Raw genomic sequence first — 25,326 nt, 5'->3', positions numbered from 1 at the left:
ATATATTATTCTTTTTTCTTTTTAAGTTGTATTCTATTGTTTAAATATAAATGGTATTTTTGTTGGTGCATTTTTTTTCATTTCCCTGGTGATTTTCATAATTCTTAAAATTTTATTTCATTATTTTTCTTGTCATTTCTTGTTATATTTTTGGTTGTTGATTAATTTAATTTTACTTTTGTTAACCTTTTGTTAGGTCTATAATTTTAGTAATTTTTACGATATAAATTTTTGTGGAATTTTATTATGAATTGTGTTTTTATTTATTTTTATTTTTACTCTTTTTTTAATTATGAAAATAATTTTGTAATTTGCACAAAATTATGATTTAAAGAACTGTAGACTGCATGGTTGTTATATACATACAAGAATAGGGGTGACTTATAAATTATTGAATAGGCATAAAATAAATGAATTGATAACTTATGATGGAGAAAGAAATTGAAGATAAATTAAAAGGACGGAATTTTCTATATAGGAATATAAAATTAGGGGAAGATAAGAGTGAAATAAAGAAAATAGAAAAAATAAAAATGGATTTACTAAATATGAGTGATCAGGAAGTGGAGTACTTTTTAATTGATATATATCCATTAATGAAAAAATATATACTAAATCCTATGACATTAGATTATTATAGTAACACACATGTATTTCGTAAAAATATATTAACAGTTTTTTATTCATTAATATATAAATTAAATAAAATAAAATATATCATTGAAATTTTTGATATGTGCTTAAATTCGTTTAGAAATGAGAGCGAAGAGTGTGGTATTATTTGTATAAAAATCATGACGGAAATATGCGTATTGCATAAAAATGATTTAATATCATTTGATATTTATAAATATATAAATATTGTGTCTAATAATATTTTTAAAAAATTTTATAATAAAATAATTAATAAAGTAAAAAGGGGAAAGCTTTTAAAATCAGAAATTAATATATACAAAAAAACCAAATGTCTTCCCCTAAATAATAAAAACTACATACAAAGTACTAAAGACTCATTAAAATTTGTTAGAGAATTAGTTTTGTCAAATTATATTATAATAAAGTTATATCCGAAGTTATTAAATAATAACGAAAATTACATAAAAGCATTATGTAAAATACTTTCAGTTATTAACATTTTTGATTTTAAATGCTATAATAATTTTTTTATAGAAGACATTAAATATTCAAAAAAAACGATTTTAAAAACTGTTTATTATTATCATTTTTCAAATTCCAGTCCATCATTATATGGAAAATTGGGCATTGAAAAAGACAATCATGAAAAATTAAAATTTTGTCAAAATAATAACATAGAAGAACTTTATAAGATTTATTCTGTAAAAAGTAATATATTTAATGCAAATTTCAATAATAAACATAACATAAATTATAGGGGCATTTCATCAAATTGTATCATCGGTAATGAACATAATAATGTGAGAATATCACATAATGAAGATATATTAATGAATAATTTAAAAACTATGAAAAAGGAATTTTATAAAAATGTGAAATACAGCAATTATTATATTGATATGTGTAAGGTTAATGATCTATTGAATTTAAAAAATAGTGTTATTCATATTTTATGTAATTTATTAAAGTTAGATTGTAATAATATGTATTTTGAATATAAAGAATTTTTGGTTCAAAAAATTATACAATCTTTAAAATATGATACACATTATACTATTGAAAGAAAGAAAGTTTTTATTGAAAATATTACATTGCTTTTACATAAAAATTTTGATGAAACATTGAAATATTACATAGATTTTTTGATTGATCCCAAAACATACATGACATACTTAACAAATAATGATAGACATTTATCAGTATTTGTATTTATGAGGATTCATGATATATTTTTATATTTTAAAAATAAAAATGTTTGGAATTATAGTATAATAAAAAGCTGTATATCTAATTATTCCGTTTTTATAATGAATAGTAATAATATTATTTTCATTCAGACTATTTGCTTAATATTGTTACATCACATAGCTGAAATAGTGCTTAAAATTAAGAAAAGAAATTATAGGTATTTTTCCTTCTATTATGACATCTTAAATATATTGTTACATAAAAGTAATTCACTAAAATATGAATTATATAATTTATACAAGAAATTTTTTAATGTTGCTTATAACGATGTCTTATTTTTTAAAAATAAAAGGAAAAAATGGAAAACACTACGTCATCAAAATGCAATTGTACATGATTCAGATAATGTGAGTGTGCCTCTACAAAGAGTTTTTATAAGAAAGATGAATAATAAAAAGGCACTTAATATTAATAATATAAATATTACAGATTTTATGAATAATTATTGTAATCGGAAAAATGGGAAAAAAAGAAAAATAAGGAATTTATTATATGATGAAGATTATTGTAAAATTGAGGGGTATGAAGAGAGTGTTATGGAAATAATAATAGATTATAAATATTTATTATACTCAATTTATTCATGTATAAGAAGTGATATATATTACATTTATTTGTATTTTAATAAAGATATAATAAAGGTGAACCAAATAATAGAAAATAATTATTGTGGCAAATTTTCATCATTGTGCAATAATACTACTTTAAGTAAAAACAAAATATTTGAATCATTGAATAACAAGTTTGAAGATTCCTTAACAAAAAATAATGTAAATGTAAAAATAGGCATAGATTGTAATAATTTGAATAATGATAATAAAGACAGTCATAATATCAATTTAAAAAATAATTTAATTAGTGGCAATCGAGTCGATGAAAGTAATAATGTGCATAATAATATAAACAATTGGTATCATTGCATAAATTTAAACCCTTTTGCTAATAGTGACAATTTTGTTTTAAATAATTATAAGAATGTTGGTAAAGACAATGAAATGGTTCGTAATTTGTGTTTAACGAATCAAGAATGTTATAACTCACAAAACAATTGTTTAGGCATCCATGAAATTGAAAATTGTTTATATAGTTACATATATGATTATAATAGTAAAAATAATAAAAAGTTGGACAGTTTAATATATAACGGAAAAAATAATAAAATGGATAATTCAAAGTGTTTATATGATTCCAAAATAATTAATACTGTGAACGATGTGATAGTCGATGACATATACATTCGAAAAAATAATCAAAAGCCTAATAGTGATACGGGGCATAAAGAAAATAATTGTGATAATTTCAATAGCAAAAGTTTGAATACAAATTGTAAGAAAAATGTTCATCAAAAACATTTAAATAATAATAGTATTTTTGAAGACATGTATGATATAAACGATATTAATTTTTTGTACGAGGATTATATGCAAATGTCCTCATACGAATTGAATGACATATGGTTAAAAATATTGTATAAATTATTTTATCGTATGCTGATATGCTCTATTTTATTTAATTCATGCTTTTCCTATACAGTTATAGATCGGTTAAATATACGAAATAAAATAGCTAAGAAATATCTTAGAATAAAAATTTTAAAAAGTAATATTTATGATAATGGTTATAATAATGTTGCTTATGATGAAAATTGGAACCTCAAAAATATTGGAATTAGTATTAATAATTTGTTAAAGGAAGACAAGAAAAAAATCGTCAATTATATTAATTATATAAAAGGCGAAGAAAGGAAATTAATTTATATGTCAGCAAACATTATAATATGTTTAAATAATAATAATTTTCATGATTTTATGAATTATTCTATTGACGTATTATTTAAATTGACATTTCAATATCCTCAGATATTTTTCATTTTTCAAATTTTGGGGACATTAAGAAATACCAGTATGTTAACTTGTAAAGTTTCTTTAAATTACACAATTTTGAAATTAAAGAAAATTTTAAAGCATAAAAATAATTTAAAACCGTTACTATACTTTAGTAAAAATGCTCGAAATAAACAATTTTGTAATTTGTCGCGGCATAAATTATTTTATAAATTATATTCACGCTTCGATTGTCTAATAAATCGGTGCCATTTAATTAATTCCAATTTAATTTGTGCTTATTGCGGTAAGAAAAGCGGGCGTATTAATAAAAAACTGATTAATAATAAATTTTGTGAAGGGTATAAAAAAATAAAAATGTCTAATAAAAGTTGTAAATATGGTAAAAAGGAAACAGATTCAATTGAAAAAGATTGCGCATATTGTACGAGCGATGAATTTGTTAATAAAAAAAATAATGTATTTATTAATACCAACATTATTAATCGATATCCTACATGTTATAATAATATTAATAAACTAAACGTTAAAAAAAAACGAAGAGCTGAAATATATAACTCAGATATGGGCATGTCTATTGATTGCTTTGATTTACAATTTTTAGACGATTCTAAAAATAAAGTAGAACTTATGAATAATTATTTATGGAATAATTTGAATTCATTTAAAGAGTTAATATATCACGATGGAAATATGTTTTTATGTAAAGAGAATAATAGTATCAATAAATTAAAATTAATTAATTCATGCAACATAAAAAAGAAAAACAGAAAAAAGGGATACTTTTTTCATAATATAAATAAATGTGATGTAATTTACTCGGAAAAGTTTATATTAAAGGATATTAATAAGCATTTTCAATTACAAAAAGAAAAAAGAGAATTGAATACTAAAAAAAAATTAATAGAATTTGGTGATTATAGGAAAAGTGGTTTTTTATCTGATGGAAATGAAAATATGATATATTCAAGAAACAGAAATGAGCGCCTAGAGTCTAATATAAAAAATAATTGTGTTTTATTAAATGATTATAATTATAAAAGTGAAAAGAATGATGAAGATACTATAGAAAATCAATTTATGATTATAACTAAAAGAAAGAACAAGGTTCGTGATTATATAAAGTCGAATAATTGCATAATGGGATATAATTCAATTTCTATGAACGATACGTTTAATAAATATTTAACTACCAATGAATTAATTATAAAGATATTATACTTTATTTTAAATGTTATTAAATATTATCCGAATTATTACTTTTTTTTTTTACACGAATTAAAGGAAATTTCTGAAATATGTTATGATATAATTTCTAAAGACAATAAATGTGTTGAAATTATTAATTTATTAAAATATATTCTTGAAACTGTTTGTTACATAAACTATACTAATTCTATGAAAAATAAAAATGAATCTACATCGTCAATCGATTCTTTGAAAACAATTTTTTCTAATAATTATAACATAAATTATATGGATGGTATTAAATGCGCTAAATATGATCACACTTATGAGAAAGACAACCAAAATTGTAAGAATTTGGAAAGTAGTCTTTTTATAAATAATATTATTAAAAGTGTAAAAGAAGAGAAATGCAATGATAATAACATAAAAATATATTCTTTAAATAACCAGGGTAATCACAAATTAAATATATATTCTGGTAATAAAGAAAGTATTACCAACCATATTAATGATAAAAACAATGATAAAATTTTCAATACAAATTATAACATGTATATTTGCAAAATGGAGAATAAAGATAACATTCATTGTGATGTAAAAAATAATGAACATTCAAATTATAAAATAAAAAAAATTGATATAATTTATAGTTTTATTCAATGGTTTGAAAAATCATATGCTTATTTACCCAAGTTGTATAGAATACTATTATGTGAAACATGTTTGAATTTACCAATTTGCAGCTTTTTGAATGGATATTTTGATTTTTACTTAAAATGTTTATTAGTTTGCTTAAATTCGAAAAGTATGATAATTATCAAAACGGCATTAAAATCGATAGAAGAAATTTTATTTAATGTTGATAATGTTAAAATAAAGAATAATTTGTATTCTTCTGTTTGCTACAAAAATAAAAATGGAACAAAATTTTACATTTTTACATGCTTAATGAAATTACTAAGAAAAAAGGGTAATTTCGATTTTAGCTTTAATAATATATATGAGCAGAAATATTATTTTAATGATATTTTTAGAAACTCATACAATAGTAATATATATTTAGAAGTGGATTCTGTGTATAGAAAAAATATGTCATCAGAAGGAGAAATAAATAAATATTTACATAAACTATATATGGAAAATATATATAAAATTATAAAAATATATTTTAATTTTATTGATAATAATGAATTAATTAAAAATTTTTATTCAGATATGAATAGAAAGGTGTATAAAAAATTTCATTTTAGAGTCGGCTTTTTCCTAAAATGGAAAATAAAAAATGAAAACCCCAAAATAAAACATATAAAAAATAGAATAAAAATATGTAATGAGAATAAGCTTGAAGTAAATGCTAAAAATTGTGTTAATAATAATAGCTATGACGAAAATAATTTAAATATCAAAAGAAAGGTTAATACATTCCTCGAGGGTAGTGCAGAAAATATGTCTATTGGGTTAGACAAAATGGATGAATCAAAAAAAATAAGCAAAACGAATGAAGAAATAAATATTTATGAAAAAAACAATAAACGAAAAAAAATTAGCCATAGTAATGGCAAAATTGGAGGATTTCTGAATAAAGAAGGTAAAAATAGCATAAGTGTTTTTGAAGTAAATGGCGGCAATGCAGATAGAAATGCCAAATGTATAGGTAAATGTGAAAAAGGAAATAAAGACAATTTATCAAAGAATAATGTCAGCAGTAATATAGGTTATGTAAAAATAAGTGATAATGCTTGTGAAAATAATTCGAATATGAATTTATTTCCCTTAGATAGTATATTTATGAATAATAATTATGATAACATTATGGAACACATTGATTTAGAAAAAACAATTGATTATTGTTATAAAGTATTAAAGCGTAGCATGAAAAACAATGGTTTGAAATATTTATATTATTATAAAAATTGTCAGTTTCATATTCCTAAGCAAAAAATAGTTTTCAAAAAAAAAAACGAAAATGTATTAAAAAAAAATATAACAAACAATAAGAAAAAGAATAAAGAAAAATTCATAATCTTTAATTTTGATGAATTTAGAAATAGATTTAAAAGAAAGTTTAATTATGAGAATATTAATACAATAGAAAATAATTGTAAGAAGAAAAAAACAAGTGATGAAATGAGTAATTTGCTTGTATCTGGAAAAGAAAATAATCATAAACATGTTGTCTGTTCAAATTTTTGGCGACCAAAACAGCGTGATAACAATCCTAATTTCAATATGGATAAAATTGGGATAAAAAGAGATGAAACAATAGAAAGAAAAGATATTTCAATTGGAAATAATTTATATGCATTAACAAATAATAATGTGGTTGGTGATAAATTAAAAAATGAAAAAAGCGGTTTGAATTTTCCAAAAAATGCAAGGGCAAACTTTATTCGTAATGACATAAATTACTTCGAAAAATCTGATGTTTGTTATAATTGCATTCAAAGAGATCAGCGAATTAATTGTTATAGAATAATCATTACTGTTTTTATTTTCCTTTTTAATCATTCTATATGTATATCTGATTTTTATGAGTATATGCTTAAGGTGGGGGCAATTAATAACGATTTTATGAATCCTTCAAAGGAGAAAAAGCGTGATACTAAGTTCGATACCAACAACAATGAGGAAAGTGTACCCCTCAATAACGGTTATAATTCTAAAAATGATGTGAATAAAAATAATCAAAATAATTGCAGAAAAAATACGAGTAACAATAGTAATAAAAAGAAAAAAGCGATTAACTCTAAAAATACTGAAGTATGGAAAGAAGAAAAAAACAGAATAAAGAATAAGGAAGAGAACGTTGATAAAAATACAGAAGACAATAAATTTAAAAAAAATGCATATATATCTAGTACAAAGAAAAGGAGAAAATACTCTTTTGAATATTGTACATGCAAAAAATATTTATATAAATGCACATTTATATATAAGGATCCTAACAATAATTTCATTAGGAAGATAATGTATTGCTTTTTAGTAATGTTAGTCGAAATAAACATGAAGAGAAACAAAACACAAGGAGATAAATTAAAAAAATGTGATTCCCAAAGTGCTCATAGAAATGAAGATATGTCATTTATGAAGGTATGCATAAGAAACGAAAAAGGGAAAAAAAAGAAAATATATAAAAGGAATTGTTATGACGAAATACGAAATGATAAATTAAGAGAGTTAGTAAAACATATTATTAGAAGGATGTCTTTAATATTATCAAGTAGATTCGTTTTAACAAAAAAAAATAATATGGTCTATATTATGGCGCATAATAATGAATTAGATATATCATCATTTATTTTTACCTTTTGTAATTTAATTGATTATTGCCCCCGTTTTGTGGAAACAGCAGTACAAGGTCTTTATTTTATAGAAAAGGTTTTAAAAAGTTTATTAAATGTGCAACCTGTAAAAATGAAGAAATTCATGAAATATAATTTTTTTTCAAATTTATGTACATGCATATGTAATATTTGTTATAATTCAAAAATAAAAAAAAAAATATTTGGGTTATTATTATTACTAAAAGCCATAAGAATTTTACACCCATATTGGATTAAATATAATATATATAATATTATACACACTTTACTAATATGCTATGAAAAATATAATTTAAAGTATCTAAAAATTATACATATTTTAATTGAGGAATGCTTAACAATGACATTTGCGTCGTTATATATCGGATATGTTGGTGAAATAAATGCATATATATTGAATAGTTTTTCATCCTCTGAAAGTATATATGTAGATGACATAAACAATTTATATGCATATCTAAATATGAAAGAAGACAATAGTTCAAAAAAATTAATATATTTTAAGGGCTATACAATTGAAAAGATTAAAAAGGACGCAGAAATTGTTAAAAATTTTTTTTCAATGAATGAAAAAGAAGTATACAACAAAAATTGTGTAATTAATTGTGAGGGCATAAAAGACAAACGTGTTTTAAAAAAAAATGAATGTTTTTGGTATAATTATGATGAAATATATACATGGGAAATTTTAACATCAAAAGTAATAAATAAAAGAAATAAAAAAGATGTTTCAAAAATGATGAAGATATTATTTAATGTATTAAAAATGTTTATGGATAATTTGAATAAAGACGAGTACGACAGAGACTTAATTAAAAAGGCGTTTATTATTGTGTCTAAAGTATTAAAAACAAGCATTCGAAATTTATTAACATATAAATGTTCGATTAAAAATAATAAAGATGTATGTTTATATGATATATTTATGAAGGATTTTTCTATTTCAAATTTTCTAACTTCGTCTTTAAAACGAAAAATTTGCTATCTCGATTTGTATTGCTTTTTATTATCACAAAAACCGTATATAAAGTTTGATTTCGTTATAATAGAAAAATTAATAGAAAATATTATAAAAATTATAGATTATTTAAAAAAAATAGATGGGAAAAATAAATATTTTACGTATATTATTAATGGAAATGTAATGCATGTTTCTTCAAATGATGATATAGATCTAGACATACTTGAGAAAGACATGTTCAATATTACGCATATGGAGCAAATAAATGGCAGTAATTTAAAAAATAATAATAGTATTCTCTTTGATCATGGCGATATAAATAGTTCCAATATAAAAGATAAAACAGTAAATCAGTCGCATGGAAATAATACTAATCTTAATGAAAAAGAAGAAAATATCGATATGAAAAAAGTTATAGAATTACAAAATTTGTATAAAAAAATTAAGGAAAATCGTGGCATTTACATGAATAGCAGTGATATTATTAAAAGTCATTTTTGCTCATTGATAGAATATGATGATGTAATGAAAAAATTCCATAATATGGTATCTAATAAAACAATAGATACTAAAAATGATAAAATGTTAAAAACTTTGAATGAATATATTAATAATGTGAAAGAAAATATACTCAATACGAGCTCTATTGTAGATAGTGACAATATAGAAATAAAGCATGAGGGATTTAATTCATTTTCGTCCTTGTGTTACAAAAATAATGTGCGTATTATTAAAGGGTATAATAATTTTAGCAATGATAATTTGAAAGGCACACATATAAATCTAGATAATGAGGTGAACAAACATTTATTAAATATTATGAATAGTAATAAGGATAGTTCTTATGAAAAAAGTGAATGCCCAAAACAATATCTCAATCAAGAAATTGAAACAAAATGTATAAAGACAAGTGGTCAAGATAACAAAATTGAGATGAGGGGAGAAAATGAAATGAATCTAAAAAATTTGACTATTGAAATAAATGGAAATCATACAAATAATAAGAATGTAGAATGTATTAATAATTTAAATTTATGTTTTAAGAAAGACGATGGGTTTTCTTTAGATGGTAAAGAATCATGCATAAAAATATCAAATAATATCATTATGGATAAAATGGAAGAAAACATGATGAGCAATTTTTTGAATGATAAATTTCAAACGATCGATTTTTTAAAAGATCAATTTTTAAAAGAAGAGCGCAATAATGTTATAACATTTTTTTCTTATTTTATGACACTTATAAGAATTTGTTTTACTCACCCATCATATAAGTATTTACTTCCTATTATGAATCCAAGATTAAATAAGAAAAAGGAAATATTATATAATCGTTGTATTCATATATTATTAGATTTTTTATTTAGCGATCAAACATATTTGTGTAATAAAGCAGAGGAGACGATACGTTATTTAATACTGGAAAATGAATGTGACAAAGATACAGGGAAAAGTGGACATTCCAAAATAGGAAGACCTAAAAATTTGAAGCGGGATGTAATTGAAAATAATTTATTTAACATTTTTCAAAAGAGTGATTCATTGAAATTTACATTGAGAAATTATGAGAGTAAAAAATGTTCAATAAATAATTTATTAATAAATAAAAATGGTAATAAAGCTAGTGAAAGACATAATAAATTAACGAATGTGAATAAAAATTCAATAAATAGATTAAAATTAAATAAAGATGATTTTAAATTATATTTGAAATCAATTTTAGGGAATTTGTCGTATGCTTTAAAACATAAATCCTTTATTTTGAAGAAAAATTTTATCATAGGTCTTAGTAAAATATATTACTTATTTCCACATTTATTTTCCCCTTTTTTAATGGAAGGGTTTGTTAAATATCTTATTCTATTTAAAGATATTAGTGTAAATAATAAAGCAGCATATAATAATATAGATCATGTTATATGTATTTATTCAGAATTTTTTAAGACACTAAATTTGTCTTATGAAAAATATAAGGAGATAATGGATATATTTTTAAAAACTTATAATAACTTTAAAAAAGGAAACATAAATTTTATAAATAATATAATTGAATTAGACGAGAATATGTTAGAGCATACAAAAAATAAAACGCTATCTTGTAAAAATAATATCTCACAGGCTATAAATAATTTAAACACCAGAGAAAATTCACGGGGTAATGAAATTAATAATACACAGTTAGATAACATTTCTAATAATATAGAAGGAAAAGGAACTAATAATACAAATAATAAGAAGAAGAAAAAAACAAATGGCAATAAAAAAGATGTAGATAATGAAGGAAAAAGGAAAACGAAAAATAAAGGGAATAACAATAACAATAAATATAATGAAAATGATTCCATAAAACACAATTATACTGATCAAAACATTTCTATAAATGATAATGATATTGAATTAAAGAGGGCGTCATTATCGAGCCAATTAAATATAATTGATGGATTTGATACAAATAATATTAAAAACTGTATTGGAATAAACTATTCTTATATGCAAATTTTATGTTATTTATGTTGTAATAATTATGAAAACACATTTAAATATTTTATGGAAAATAGACACAATAATATAATATTTTCATCCTTTATATCATTATTAAATTTAAAGATGCTATCAGAATTTCGAAAATATATATTTTTAAAATTTAATGTATTTGGAAATATTCTTTTAAAATATTTTTCGAGTTTCAATTCAAATGATATATTGATTCATATATTTAATATATTTGTCTTAAATATAAATACTTCAAAATTGAATAAATTAGTTACATATGATCATGCAAAAATGAAATTATTTGTCGATAATAAGTTTCATGTAAATTTAGAAAAAAAACATGGAAATGAAAAAAGGAAAAATTATTGCACCTTTTTAGAATGTGTCAAGAATAATGCTACCAACAGTAATAGTAATAATAATAATGAAGAATGTAAAAAAAACAATAAAAAAGGTTTAAATGTGAAAATGGAGAACAATAAGGGAGAAGACCCAAATAAGAATATGGAAGAAGAAATGTTTATTGAGTACGATTTGAATAGCAGCAAAGTATTGAGCAATTTATTTATTATTATAAACATTGTTCATGTTATATCAAAATATGAAGCTTCGTGCATATTTTTGAATTTTTATAATCAAAGAATTCGTAATAATGCGATTAGCATTATTGAAAATTTATGCTTATGTATTAGTTATATTATTAGTGAATATATTTCATTGAAGAACAACAATTTTGTCTTATTTTTAAACAATTCTGAATGTAGAAAATGCATTAAGATATTTATAATTTTTTTAAAATTTTCAAAATATTTTCATAAATATATAGAAACAGATTTTTGCAACCGAAAAAAACATAATGAAGAAATGGAGAATTGGTTTAAAGAATTAGAACGGCGAAGTAAATTGTATAAAGGTGTTAACAACAGTAAAAGCAACAATTGCAATAATAATATAATGGATATAATTGGGCATAATGATTATCTTTTTTATTTGAGAACTAATATATTTATAGTACTAATTTTTATAGTATCGATGAGCAAAAATATAGATTATAGTTATACAATTGAATTTATTAAAAAATATGTAAAGAGGAATTTAAAGTATCGAGAAAAGAGATATTTATTTTTTTCTATTATTCGTATTTTAAATCGTTTTAAAATGAAGATTTTAAATAGATTTTATGAAATTTCATTAAGATACATAATTATTCCATTATTAAAGAATTATATTAAAAAGCAAGAAAATAAAAAATACATAACTTATACAGAAAATAGCCTGAATTTGGAAAATGATGCATTTTTAATTGATGATAAAATTTTTATTAATTTATTGTCTAAATCATTTTTGAGATCAGATATTAACTATACTCAAGATATGAATCGCAAATCAAGTTTGAGTAACAATAAGAATTATACTTCGACTTTTAGAAGCATCATTAAAAATAACGACGAATATAATAAAAATAATTTTAATTTTTCATCGCAATGCTCAATTTGTAAGAGAATTACAGTAAGTAATAATATTAGCTGCAATGATATGCTTATTAATTGCGACAATGGGGGAAGCAAAATGTTTATTAATGTTACTGAAGATGCCCATGAGAATACGAATAGAAATTGTCGACGAAATGAAGGAGACAAAAATGAAACGATTAATAATGCTTATGGATATTTACCACTTAATGATGATATGAATAATATGGGAAGCACAATAAGAATGAACAATATGATGAATTCGAATGTTTTGAAAAATAAAAGAAATGGAAAATATATACATCATTTAGACGATTATGAAAGTAATGATAAAGGTCCTAAGAATTATTGTCTATTTTATACTTCAATTCATAGAGGAAAATATAATATGATGCAATACCCTTTTTATAAGAATGATTTATTTCTTAATACGCGAGAAATTTTTTACATTTTAATATCGTTGCTAAATTGTTCTAATAGCATTGAAGTAATTGCTAATAAATTAATTGTGTGTAATGTAATTATAGATATTGTAAGAAGATTAAGCTCAAAAATGGGGAAAAAAAAATTATTTATTTGCCTTAAAAATTTTAATATAATGTTTTTACAACATCATAATGAATATATAAAACAGTTAAGTATATATAACATAATAAGTATTTACAGGTATGGATTTAGAAACAGGGTAAATGATTTGAAATATATATTCGAGTTATTATTTAAATATAAATATGAAGAAGATAATTATTTTCTAAGGAGAAATTTCGAACAATTGATAAGTTTATTTGGTTTAGTCCGTTTAGAAAATAATAAAGTTTCGATGAAAAATATAATTTGGCATTATTATTCAAAGAAGCGTTGTTTTTACATGAAAAATTTTAATCAGGATATTACTTATATCATTGGTGACGAAAACAATGATATTTCCTGGTGCTATCATAATTTAAGAAATATAAATTGTTTTTTCAATTATAAAAATTATATTACGGAATATTTCAAGAAGGGTAAAAATCCTTTCGAAAAAATGCATATAATAATAACGGTTTTAAAGAACAATTATGTCTTTTTCAATGATTGCCCATATATTATAGCGTCTATGCTAAAACATCTTAAAAAATTTGCAAAGCATGCTAACTATAAAAAAAATGGTGATTTGTTAATATTATGTTTGAAGAGTATATCTACTTTTATAAAATTTAATATTTTTTGTAATTGTGTTCATGATATGTTTAATTTGAAAAATGGCCAAGTGGTTATAAAAAAGTTTGAAGTTATGTCAAATTTGGGGGAAGTGGATACGAAAAGATACGAAAGTAGCTTAAAGGAGTGTACCTGCAAATATATTGATAATGGTAATTATTTTGGAAATTCAGAAGGAATACATATAAATTCATTTAACAATGACAATAGAAATTGTTCTGTCTATTATAAGGGCGAAAATTTAAAAAAGACGAAAATATTTGATGAAATAAAACATATCATGTATAATTATTATTATCAAAATAAAAATGATAGCATGAGAAATATATTTTTGATCGGAATTGTAAATATAATTAAAAAATACAAATATGTTTATATAAACTTAAATATATTGAATTTGATAGCAAATTTAATAGTTTCTACTCTATTACAATGGCAGTACGACGTATCTCTAAATAATATAGTGAAAGAAATCCTCATTATTTTTGACGATATATTAAGAATGAAAAACAATACAAAGCTAAAATATTTAAATATGTATAAAAAATTGCTTTACTTTTTTTTCATTAAGTGTGCTAATAAGGAACTACTGACGCCGAGCACATCACAATGTTTCAATATGAGTAATTTAACTAACGGAAACCAAAATTATAATAGTAGTATATTAAATGATTTAGTTTTTAATATAAATCTTTTTGAATCAAAATATGATAAGAATGAAATGAGAAAAATGGAACTTGAAGCGATTATAATGAAAGAGATTGAAAAGGATAATAGCTATCAAAATGGTCAATATAAAATTTCAGATAGTAATTTATACACGCATGGGAAGAATGAAAATAGTAATTTGAGAAAAGACAATTTTAATAAATTAACATATAAAGACAAATTGTTACGTTTTAGTTTAAATGACGAAAATAAAAACAACGACAAAAATGATAAGCATATTGATAATGACAATAAAAGATATAGTAATAGTAGGCATGCTGACGATGCTGAAGATACTATGTGCTCAATTAAAAATTTAGAAATGGGCAATAACCCAGAAAATGGGGCATTAAACAAGGAAATATTTATAAACAAAAATAAAACTACTATAGAAAATGAGGTGTGTAATGACATTAGTAGTATAAATAAACTGAATAAGTTTTACGAAAAGATAAACAACGAATATAATAAGAAATATATAGTCGAAATGATCTATATGATACTAAAAGTGGCATTTAAATATGCGAGTAAAAATAATATTTGCAAAAAATTAAATATTTTTTGTTCTTTTTTTTTTCTTTTAATTAACTGTAATGACATGAATATTGAAAAGAATGTTATTTTACTCATTAATCATTTAATATTAAAACATAAGTTATTTTTACCAAATTTGAGAAATATATTAGATAAGAATTATATTCAGGATAAATGGGTAAATAAAAGTTTTTTTTCATATTTATTATTTGATAATAACTTTGTAAAGGAACACAATTATGAAGAAAACATAAAACTTTTGTATGAAATGCTTATTAGCTTATGTATTAAAGGAATGAATGAATATAAATGTAGAGATAATACATTTTACATGAATAAATGTTTACACATTAAAATAAAATTAGAAACCTCGATATTGATATTCTGGTTTTTTATACAATTATATAATAGTTTTTCATCAGAGAATAATTATAAAGAATTAATTAAGTTTTTATTAACGGAATATTTTGGAAATTTAAAAAATATTTCAAGTTACTGTTTTAGAAAAAATAAATTCCGAATTTTAAAAGAACTAATATTTTTGATGAATAATAATTTGTATTTATTAGACAAAAAAAAAATCCTCTATTTTTTTAAAACCATACTTAAACTCTTACATATGGAAAGAAAGCGCGACTCTAATTTTGATTTATTTATATTAAAAGTTATTCAACAAAATGTTCTAAACAAGTCTACACATTGGAATAGCAACATTATTGGAAAATATTATGATAGTACTTTCGGTTATTCGTCAGATTTCTATTTGGATTATTCCCATTTCTTGAAATTATATGAAGAAAATTGTGATGTATACAAAATATGTAATAAAAAAATCGAAATTAAAAATAAAATCGAAAAATATTTTAGCAATAAGAAAGGATGTAAAATCAATGTTAATAAATATATAAAGTATATAAATAATTTAAGGAATAAGAATGCTAATTTTGTTGGTTATTATTATAATTTAGGAAGATGGAATGGCCAATCTCTTTCAAAGAATAGAATAATATATGATAAAATTTTTAAATTGAATTTTCGAAAAAATTTAATCCATAAAAAATTGAATAATATGAATATTAGTGATGAAATATGTAATATGCTACTAAAAAAAAATGGAAATAGTAATAGTTCTACATGCTATAACGGTGATGCTAATAATAGTTTGAGTAATGCTTACTGTTTTGGAAGTAAATTACAAATATTCATTGATAAGAAAATGCAAAAAATTGTAAAAGATGATATAAAAAAGAGAAATATTTTTTCTAAATTGTATATTGGAAATGTAGTAGAAGACGCTTTATTTAATGATATACTTTTGTGCAGGAAAAAGAAGAAGCTTAAGGAGATATTTTGTATGAAAAATAAAAATGATTATAATAGTAATGTGGGAGAAAATGAAAATTTATCAATTGAAGAAATGGCACATATAATTAGCAAATTAATTTTATTCGATTATTCTGAGGATTATTATAGTTACGTGAAATATTATGATATATTACTATATTTTATTAGGTGTGTAAAAAGTCAATATTCTGAAAAGTATGATTTAATATATTTAAAAAATAAAATTTTTTCTAAACTTTTACCTAATATTTTAAGGGGAACATTTTCTTTTTTACCAAACGTCCAACATGCATGCATCCAAATTTTTCAGAAAATATTTTTGTCTAACGATTTTTTTCAAACAATATGCATATTATTTAAGGATGACTATTTTAAGTATATTATAGACAAATATTTTATATCGCTTTTTGTGCGCATATTCTTTTCGTTTTTTAAGCATAACATTGATATGCATTTATGCTTGAAAAATAAAACTCAAGGATTAATTCCACATTTGTGTAGGCATAGATATTGGAAAAAAGGGAAAGAAGTACATGATACAAATTTAACATTATATAATAGAAAATTAAATAAGGGGAAAAGAAACAATATAAATAAAAATGATAGATCTAAAATCGAAGATTGTAAAAAATTGAGAAAAAAAAATTTTAAAATATACAATTCAAAATTTCATGATTGGAAATGCTATTTAAAAAAATACTGCAATGAGCAAGAAAATTTTATAGATAAATGCAAATACAAATTAATTAAATCTAAATATTTATTTCAACCAATTTTATGTTTGGTAAATATTTTTAAGGAATATTGCAAAGGTATATGGATAGATATATTTTCTCAATTGTTCAATTATTTAAACTATGAACAGATTAATTGTTTAAATTTTTGTGTTGTGCGTTTTTTGTATAACTATATTAATATATATGAGATGAATGGAAATAATGATAATGTGAAAAGGTTTATATACGCAGATGAAAAAACATCGACAAGAAATAGCATTTATCGGAAAAATGTTTATAAAAATGAATACAATATTAACGTTTTAGAAACGATGTTAATATGCATATTTAAAGCTAATATTTGGCCATATGTTCCACCAGAACTTATATTTTATTGCTCAAGCAAATTTTGTGCATTCGAAGTTTCGAAATATATGTTACAAGCTTTACTATTTTATAATTTGAAAAAAATAAAAGAGGCTCAATGCAGAAATGAAACCAGTGATGTTGTTACTACAACAGACCAAGTAAATACATATATGTCTATTAATAAAAATAATCATACATTATGTAATAATGATATGAACAAATTATTAGACAAACAAGAGAATGTAATAAATATGTTAAAAGCAAAAAAAGTTAATTCATTTGAAAAAGTAAATAGTAATAATATATGCTCATTACAGCTTGTTAAAAATAATTACAAACAAACTCTTAATTATTTAATCGAAATAAGCAGACAATTAAATGACCGAGATAGTGTTTATGCATTATATCAATTATATATTAATAATAATGAATTTTCAAAATCGCTATTTTACAATCATTATAATCTTTATCATAAAAATGAATCTAATTATATGAAGAATTTTATGAAATACGAAAATTTAGAATTAACTAATGAAGAACTAAATATAAATAAAAAAAATTGGATCGAAAAACTAAATTATTTTAACAATGTATCTACTATTTCTGAGTATATGGAATTAATGAATTTCAAAAAAGAGAAGGCGTCTAATGACATGAAGAAATATATTAAATTTGGTAATTCAGAATATTGTTTAGAAACGGAAAAGGGTAATGATACAATGCTTTTAAATACAAATTATGAAAGTTTAAGATGTGAATATTTAAAGCGATTAAATAATGTATATTCAATAATAAGCGATAATTTGATAAGTATAAATGAGGATAAAGATTACGAAATGGCAATTAATGATATTAATTTTTCAAATGGAGAGAATAACTTTTTGAATGAAAAAATGAGAAATAAACAAATTATTGATGAAATTGAATTAAAAAAAAAAATAGAATATAGACAAAATTTTGAAAATGTTCAAACTAATACTTTGAAAGAAAAAATTGGAAATTCGAATATGATAAAAAATAATAATGGCAATAAAAGAAAACATCGAAAAAACAGTTTAAGTATGGGAATACCAAATAAAAAGGAGGATACAAAAATTCAAGCAACTACTCATAAATATTTTAGAACTAAAAAGGATATTGAAGAAGTAGTAATTGATAAAAACAATTTAATAAAGAAAAAGATGGACAATTTTAACGGAAATATGAGCATTCATAAGAATTGTAGTTATTCAGTAAAATATGATAAAAATAGTATCTGTAACCATGTTGAGGGTGAAAAAATATATAAAGATATTAATATTGATAATAATAGGAGCATAAACAATTTAAAATTACCTAATGAGTTAAATTGTATGGATAAAAATGATAATATAGAAGATATTTCAAATATGTATCTAAATAAAATAGCTTATATGTTGAAAAAGAAAAAAGAAATAATTATAGAAAATACATATACTAATAACAATAATTATTGGGATGATGGATTTTTAAAAAATGGGAATGAACATTGTGAAAATAAGTTGGACATAAAAAATGTTTTAATAAATAATGACAATGATGAAAATAATAGTAAGGCCTTTATTATTAAGAAATTTAAATTTGATTTAAAAAAAAAAGATATAAAAATGGTGAAGGATAATATAAATAGTGGTATTGAATTATTACTAAATAATGTGAGACAATTATTTAATTATAAAAGTGCTGATTTGAATACTTTATTATTGCATGCACAATTATTTGAACAAACAGAAATGAGCATAAAAATTATTGGAGAGAAATCTTTAAGAGCTAAACAAAATAAAAGAAAAGAAAATGAATGTAACATGTTAAGATTTTTAACTCAACTTTACAGCTTGTGTGATACTTGGAATAAAGATAAATATGTGTATTACTATGATGATATACAAAAAATAAAATACATTTACAAATGGGAATTTCTCTTTTTAAAATTATGTAAGGCGTTTATAGAAGAGCAAAACTCTTCATTATATATTTCCAGTAATATATATAAAGAGCAATTTTGTGGTGAAAACGAAATTAACTCTCATCGTATTTTAAACTCAATTGCAGAAATGAGGAAAATGAATAATATGACATATGATTATTTTTATAAATTATATGAAAATTTTGCACCCAATTCTACTTCCACACCTACAATCTTAACTTCTAATATCAATTTTGCTATGTGTACTAATAATAGTGCATCTAATAATGATAATGTTTTCCATAGAACTAGCAATCATTTGTATAATATAGAAATAATAAAATTGAATTTAAAAAAATTGCTTAAAAGTAGCAGTTCGAATAAGCATACACCAAATAATAATATTTTAGAAAATTGCATTTCAATACGTGAAGATTTTCAGTTAAATAATAACCAAAAAATGTATTCCAATGGAAATGATAAGAAGGAAATAATTTGTCATGGCAAACATCTATTATATATAAAAAATATGGAAAATGAATGCTTTAATACATGTATTAATCTAAAAAAAATCGGACGAAATAATTTTGTTCTTAAAGTTGTAAAGAAAATAAAATGTTATATAAGTTCATTAAATTTGATAAACACATTTGATTTCAATTCATTGCCAATGATTGGATATGAAAATTACAAAAGCCAGTTATTTTTTATGAAAGGAAAAATTTTGTGCAATTTAAATAAGCTTATCATATTTTTGCATAAAAATAATTTCATAGAAAATAATCGAAAGATAACCTTTAACAACTGCAAAGACACATCAAAAAGTATATTAAAATATGGAGAAACTGAGGGAATTGCTTCCCCTGATATATTTGAAGAACATATTTGCCAGACTAGTGCGAATAATAATTTAAATCTCGAAATAAATCGAAATATGTCTGTTTTAATAAATGACATTAATAAAAAGGCATCAATTGGGAATCCAAGAAAAAGGAAAACAACGAAAAACAACACAAATAATTCATCCATTAAAAAGAATGAAAATGGTGAAAAAGAGGATGTAGAAATAAACAAAATAGAAGCATGTAACAAAAATATGGATTTTGATGATAAAAAAAAAAGTAAAAATAGAACAAGAAATAAAGAAGCAAATAATAGCAACAATAATATTATTATGGATAATACCATGATATTTTATGAAAGTAAATATAATAATAATGGCTATTCTAAATGTAATAATAAAAAAAATAATATGTTTGATACAAATTTAATTGAAGATTGCTTTCTTACGTCTTTGAAAGTTAATTCAATAAGTAATGAATCGTGGATTGTCTGGGCAGATTATTGTAATAAAATGTTTAAGGAATATAAAAATATATCATTTGGAATTAGCTCAGTAATATCGTATTTAATATATTCTAGTTTAAATACAAATAAAGGTTTTTATTATTTAAGTAATGTATTTTATTTGTTAAATTATGATGATAATGAAAATTCGATGATGAAAATTTTTAATAAATATAACAATAACATTTCTTCACATGTATGGCTATTTTATCTCCCCTTTTTACTAAACAATGTGAATATTGATAGTAGTAACTATTTATATTTTCACAAAATATTTTATCTCTTGATTCGCGAATTTCCTCAAGATATATTTTATAGCCTTAGAGCGTTTTATATCGATAGAAAAAAATCATCAGATTATATTAAGAGTGGGTATGCTGATAATGGCGTTTCTACGAATCTCTGGAATCAGAATGAAAAATCGAATGAAAAAAAAACTGTGGATAATCTTCAAAGGAATGATATTAGTGATACTAATTTAGTAAGTAAAAATAATAGAATAAAAGCTGAAAATATGGATATAATTAGTAATAAAGGAAACTTAGACATGGAGAATAAGTTGAGTTCCAGGAACCATGACATGAATATTATGCAAATAAACAAGAACAATTTGGTTAGAGAAGAAAATGTAAATTTCACAAAGAGCAATGAAAAGAATAACGTGATTGGAGTAAATTTTGTGAAAAAAGAAAACTCGCACCATGATGAAAATAAAAGTTGTAATGAATATGATAGCATAAATGTGAATAATTGCGATGATGTTGTAAATCCTATGGATGTTCAAAAAGTAAAAATTCGAAAGAAGAATGCTAAAATTAATAAAATTAAATCCATGCCCTTGGAAATTGAAAAAATAGAAAATAATGTAAAGAAAAAAAATGAGAAAAATATTAGTAATTTACTAAATAATTCATATAATGCTAATGAAAAAGACACAAAATATTCTAGAGTTTTTAAAGATGGACTAGAACAAATAATGTATGTATTTAAGAACATGCAATCAGATGTATATTTATCTTTGGATTATATGTGCAATGAGATATTAAAATATACAAAATTTCAAGCACATGAAAAATTACATTATTTAGTAAATAAGATGTTGAATCAATGTATAAATTTTTCATTTTCGAAAATTCATATATCTAAATTCATTCAGAATTTTACAGAAAACAATATTATATATAAAATATATAAATCTAAATTAAAATCAAATCGTACATATAGTAAAAAATATAGTAATATTATTAGAATTATGAAACAGTTTTGGAAAGAATATAAAAAGGACATGAAGTATTTAAAGGAAAAGGGACGATTAAAAAATTTAATTGAAGCAAAAAATGATAAAGCAATAAATTCAAATATTATAAATGAATGTGAAAAACCCGAGAATGAATGTGGTGATATTAAAAGTAATATCAAAAAAATGGATGATTACTTTCTATTATTTGAATTTACGAAAATTGTAAAAAAATGGAAAGATATACTTTTTGTTATTATTTACTCTTTAAAAGAAAGTCCCAAACTTCCATATTTTTCACACTCCTTTTGTGACATGTTTTCCAAATTTCCAATAAAAATTGAAATGCCAGGGTTACGATTAAAATACATTGGAGAATATTTAAATTATAATTATAACTTTAATACATATACCCCATCGTACATTATTAAATTAACTTTGCCTACGTTTTTTACAATTCGAAATAATTTATGTTTGAATAAAATAAATTTTTTAACAAATGATGGAAATGCATACCATTATACTATATATCCATGTAATTTTATTCAATCTAAATCAGAATATAAATACACATTGTTTCAAATTTTGTTAAATAATATAATGTATAAATTTCTAGAAACACAAAAAAGAGGTTTATCTCTAAGAGTGAACATTAACACAATGTTGCATCCTTTTTATAAATTAGTGGAAGATACTATGGAATATATAACGTTGAAAGAGCTTTATAATGACTATGTGCTAATGAATAAAAATGAAAAATATTTGATAGATAATGTGGTGTTATATCATAGAAAGTTGATTAAAGATTCTATATCAAAATTTGTGAAAGACAAAATTAAATTTATTAAAAGTACAAAGGAAAACGAAACTAAAGTGGAGATAAATATTAAATCTGGCGAATCTAATAATAAGAACAATGTGATATTAGAAGATGGTTTGACAAAAGATGCAAACATAGAAGGCAGTATTTCGAAAGAACAATTTGGCGACTATAATAATAATGAAATAGTAGAGGAAATCGGTATGAGAAGGATTGACAATGCATGTGAGAAAAATGCTTTAAATACTTCGATAAATTTATCAATTGATTATAACTCAATGGTATTTGAAAAATTAATACATATTTTAAACGAAAATGAATGGTTTCGTAAATTTATTAAAAATGCTGAGAAGAGAAGCTTAAAAATACATTATAAAGATATTTCTAAAATTGTACCAAAAAGTATAATGAAAGATTACTTTTATTCTCTTCATAACAATTTAGAAAGCTATTATATATTAAATGATAATTTTGTTAAAAATTATTCCATTTTGTGCATGTTAAATTATGTATTCCTACAATCTGACATTTCATTAGATAATATTTTGATCTCAAAATATTCAGGAAGTACAATGTATTTATATGGATTTCCTAGTTACATGAAATCGGGAAAATACAAAGCTAAGAAAAGAAAAAAGGTTCATGATATAATCCCATTTCGATTAACCGCAAACATTCAAGAGTTCATAGGTTTCCAAGGATTAAAAGGATCGTTCCCATTAAATTTCTATGCATCAATTATGGCAATTAAAAAAAATTGGAATTATATTGAAAGTTTCTTAAAGCAAACAATTTATGATGATTTTTGTTCTTTATATATGAATAAAAAAAAACACATGACGAGACGGAGTGATACAATAATAAGCACATGTATGAATATGTTTAAAATAGATAAGTTAGAAAAAAATAAAATATTAACTAACTCAGAAAATTGTGCCAATGATATGTTTTATCGAATGTTATTTTTATATAATAATAAACTAGAAAAAATGAATAACAAAAGTTGTTCTAAAAAAGATGTTATACATAGAAAACAAGTTATGGAAAATTTATATGAACATTATTCAGATGTACACGATGTGTCTCTATCTGAATTATCATCCGATGAAAATATGGAAAATACGAAATTGAGAAAAGGGAAAAACAGAAAAAATTATGAAAAAGACATTCAAAATAAGAAAGAAAATGCAAAGGTATCAGTAAATAAAGAAGATAATCAAGATGAAAAGTACATATGTGACAATAATAATATAGAGCCTGAGGTGAAATTTAAAAAAAGGAAAATACATGTCGCTAAAAATAATGAAAATAAAGACGATGAATATGATGTCCAAAAAGAAATTGATAAGCCTAATAATGGTAGAAAAAAAAAACGAAAAAATAAAAACGAAGCTACTATTGATAGCGTACAAGAAAACCTGAAAGAAAGCACAACTGGAGAATTGGTAAATGAAAGTGCTAGAGAAAATGTTAATGTAAATACAAATAATGATAAGGAAGAAAATCATAATAATAAAACGAAGAAAAATAATGAAAAAAATCCACAAAAAAGAAATACTAACATTCGAATTAAAGGAAATAATGTAAAGTCAGGCGAAAAAGGAAAATCTTCAAGATTAATAAATAAAATAAATGCTAAAGGTATAAATGAAGAAAATATATTAAGTGAAAACAAAGAAAAAATAAAAAACATAAGCCAATACAACAAATCTATAGTAGATCTAATAGAGTTGTCAATGGACAGAAAATATTTACGACAAACAAAAAGTACGTGGTTTCCTTGGTTTTGATATTTACATTGGATAAAAATCCTTTACTATCAATTATACATTTGTTTACACATTTTTTTTCATTATATATATTTTTTTGAGCTTGGTGGATACCCACTAAAGCACTTATCTAAATAAATTAGGAGTTTTATATTTATTTTTTTTGTTAAATATTTGCAGAAATAAACCATGT

The 25,326-nt window shown here is 22.1% G+C and overlaps 1 protein-coding gene across 1 annotated transcript; it reads left to right on the top strand.

The window, feature by feature from the left end:
- Window positions 1-425: 425 nt before the first annotated feature.
- Window positions 426-25,154, top strand: PBANKA_1402300 (conserved Plasmodium protein, unknown function; the record flags this gene model as incomplete). The annotated part of the gene is made up of 1 exon (XM_034567338.1): window positions 426-25,154. One exon carries the CDS (start codon window positions 426-428, stop codon window positions 25,152-25,154), a length of 24,729 nt encoding a protein of 8,242 aa, XP_034423845.1.
- Window positions 25,155-25,326: the final 172 nt, after the last annotated feature.

The sequence above is a fragment of the Plasmodium berghei genome (genome assembly GCF_900002375.2).
Source record: "Plasmodium berghei ANKA genome assembly, chromosome: 14".
Lineage (NCBI taxonomy): Eukaryota > Apicomplexa > Aconoidasida > Haemosporida > Plasmodiidae > Plasmodium > Plasmodium berghei.
The sequence above is the reverse complement of the archived record's forward strand: the minus strand, read 5'-3'. Positions and strand labels throughout refer to the sequence as shown.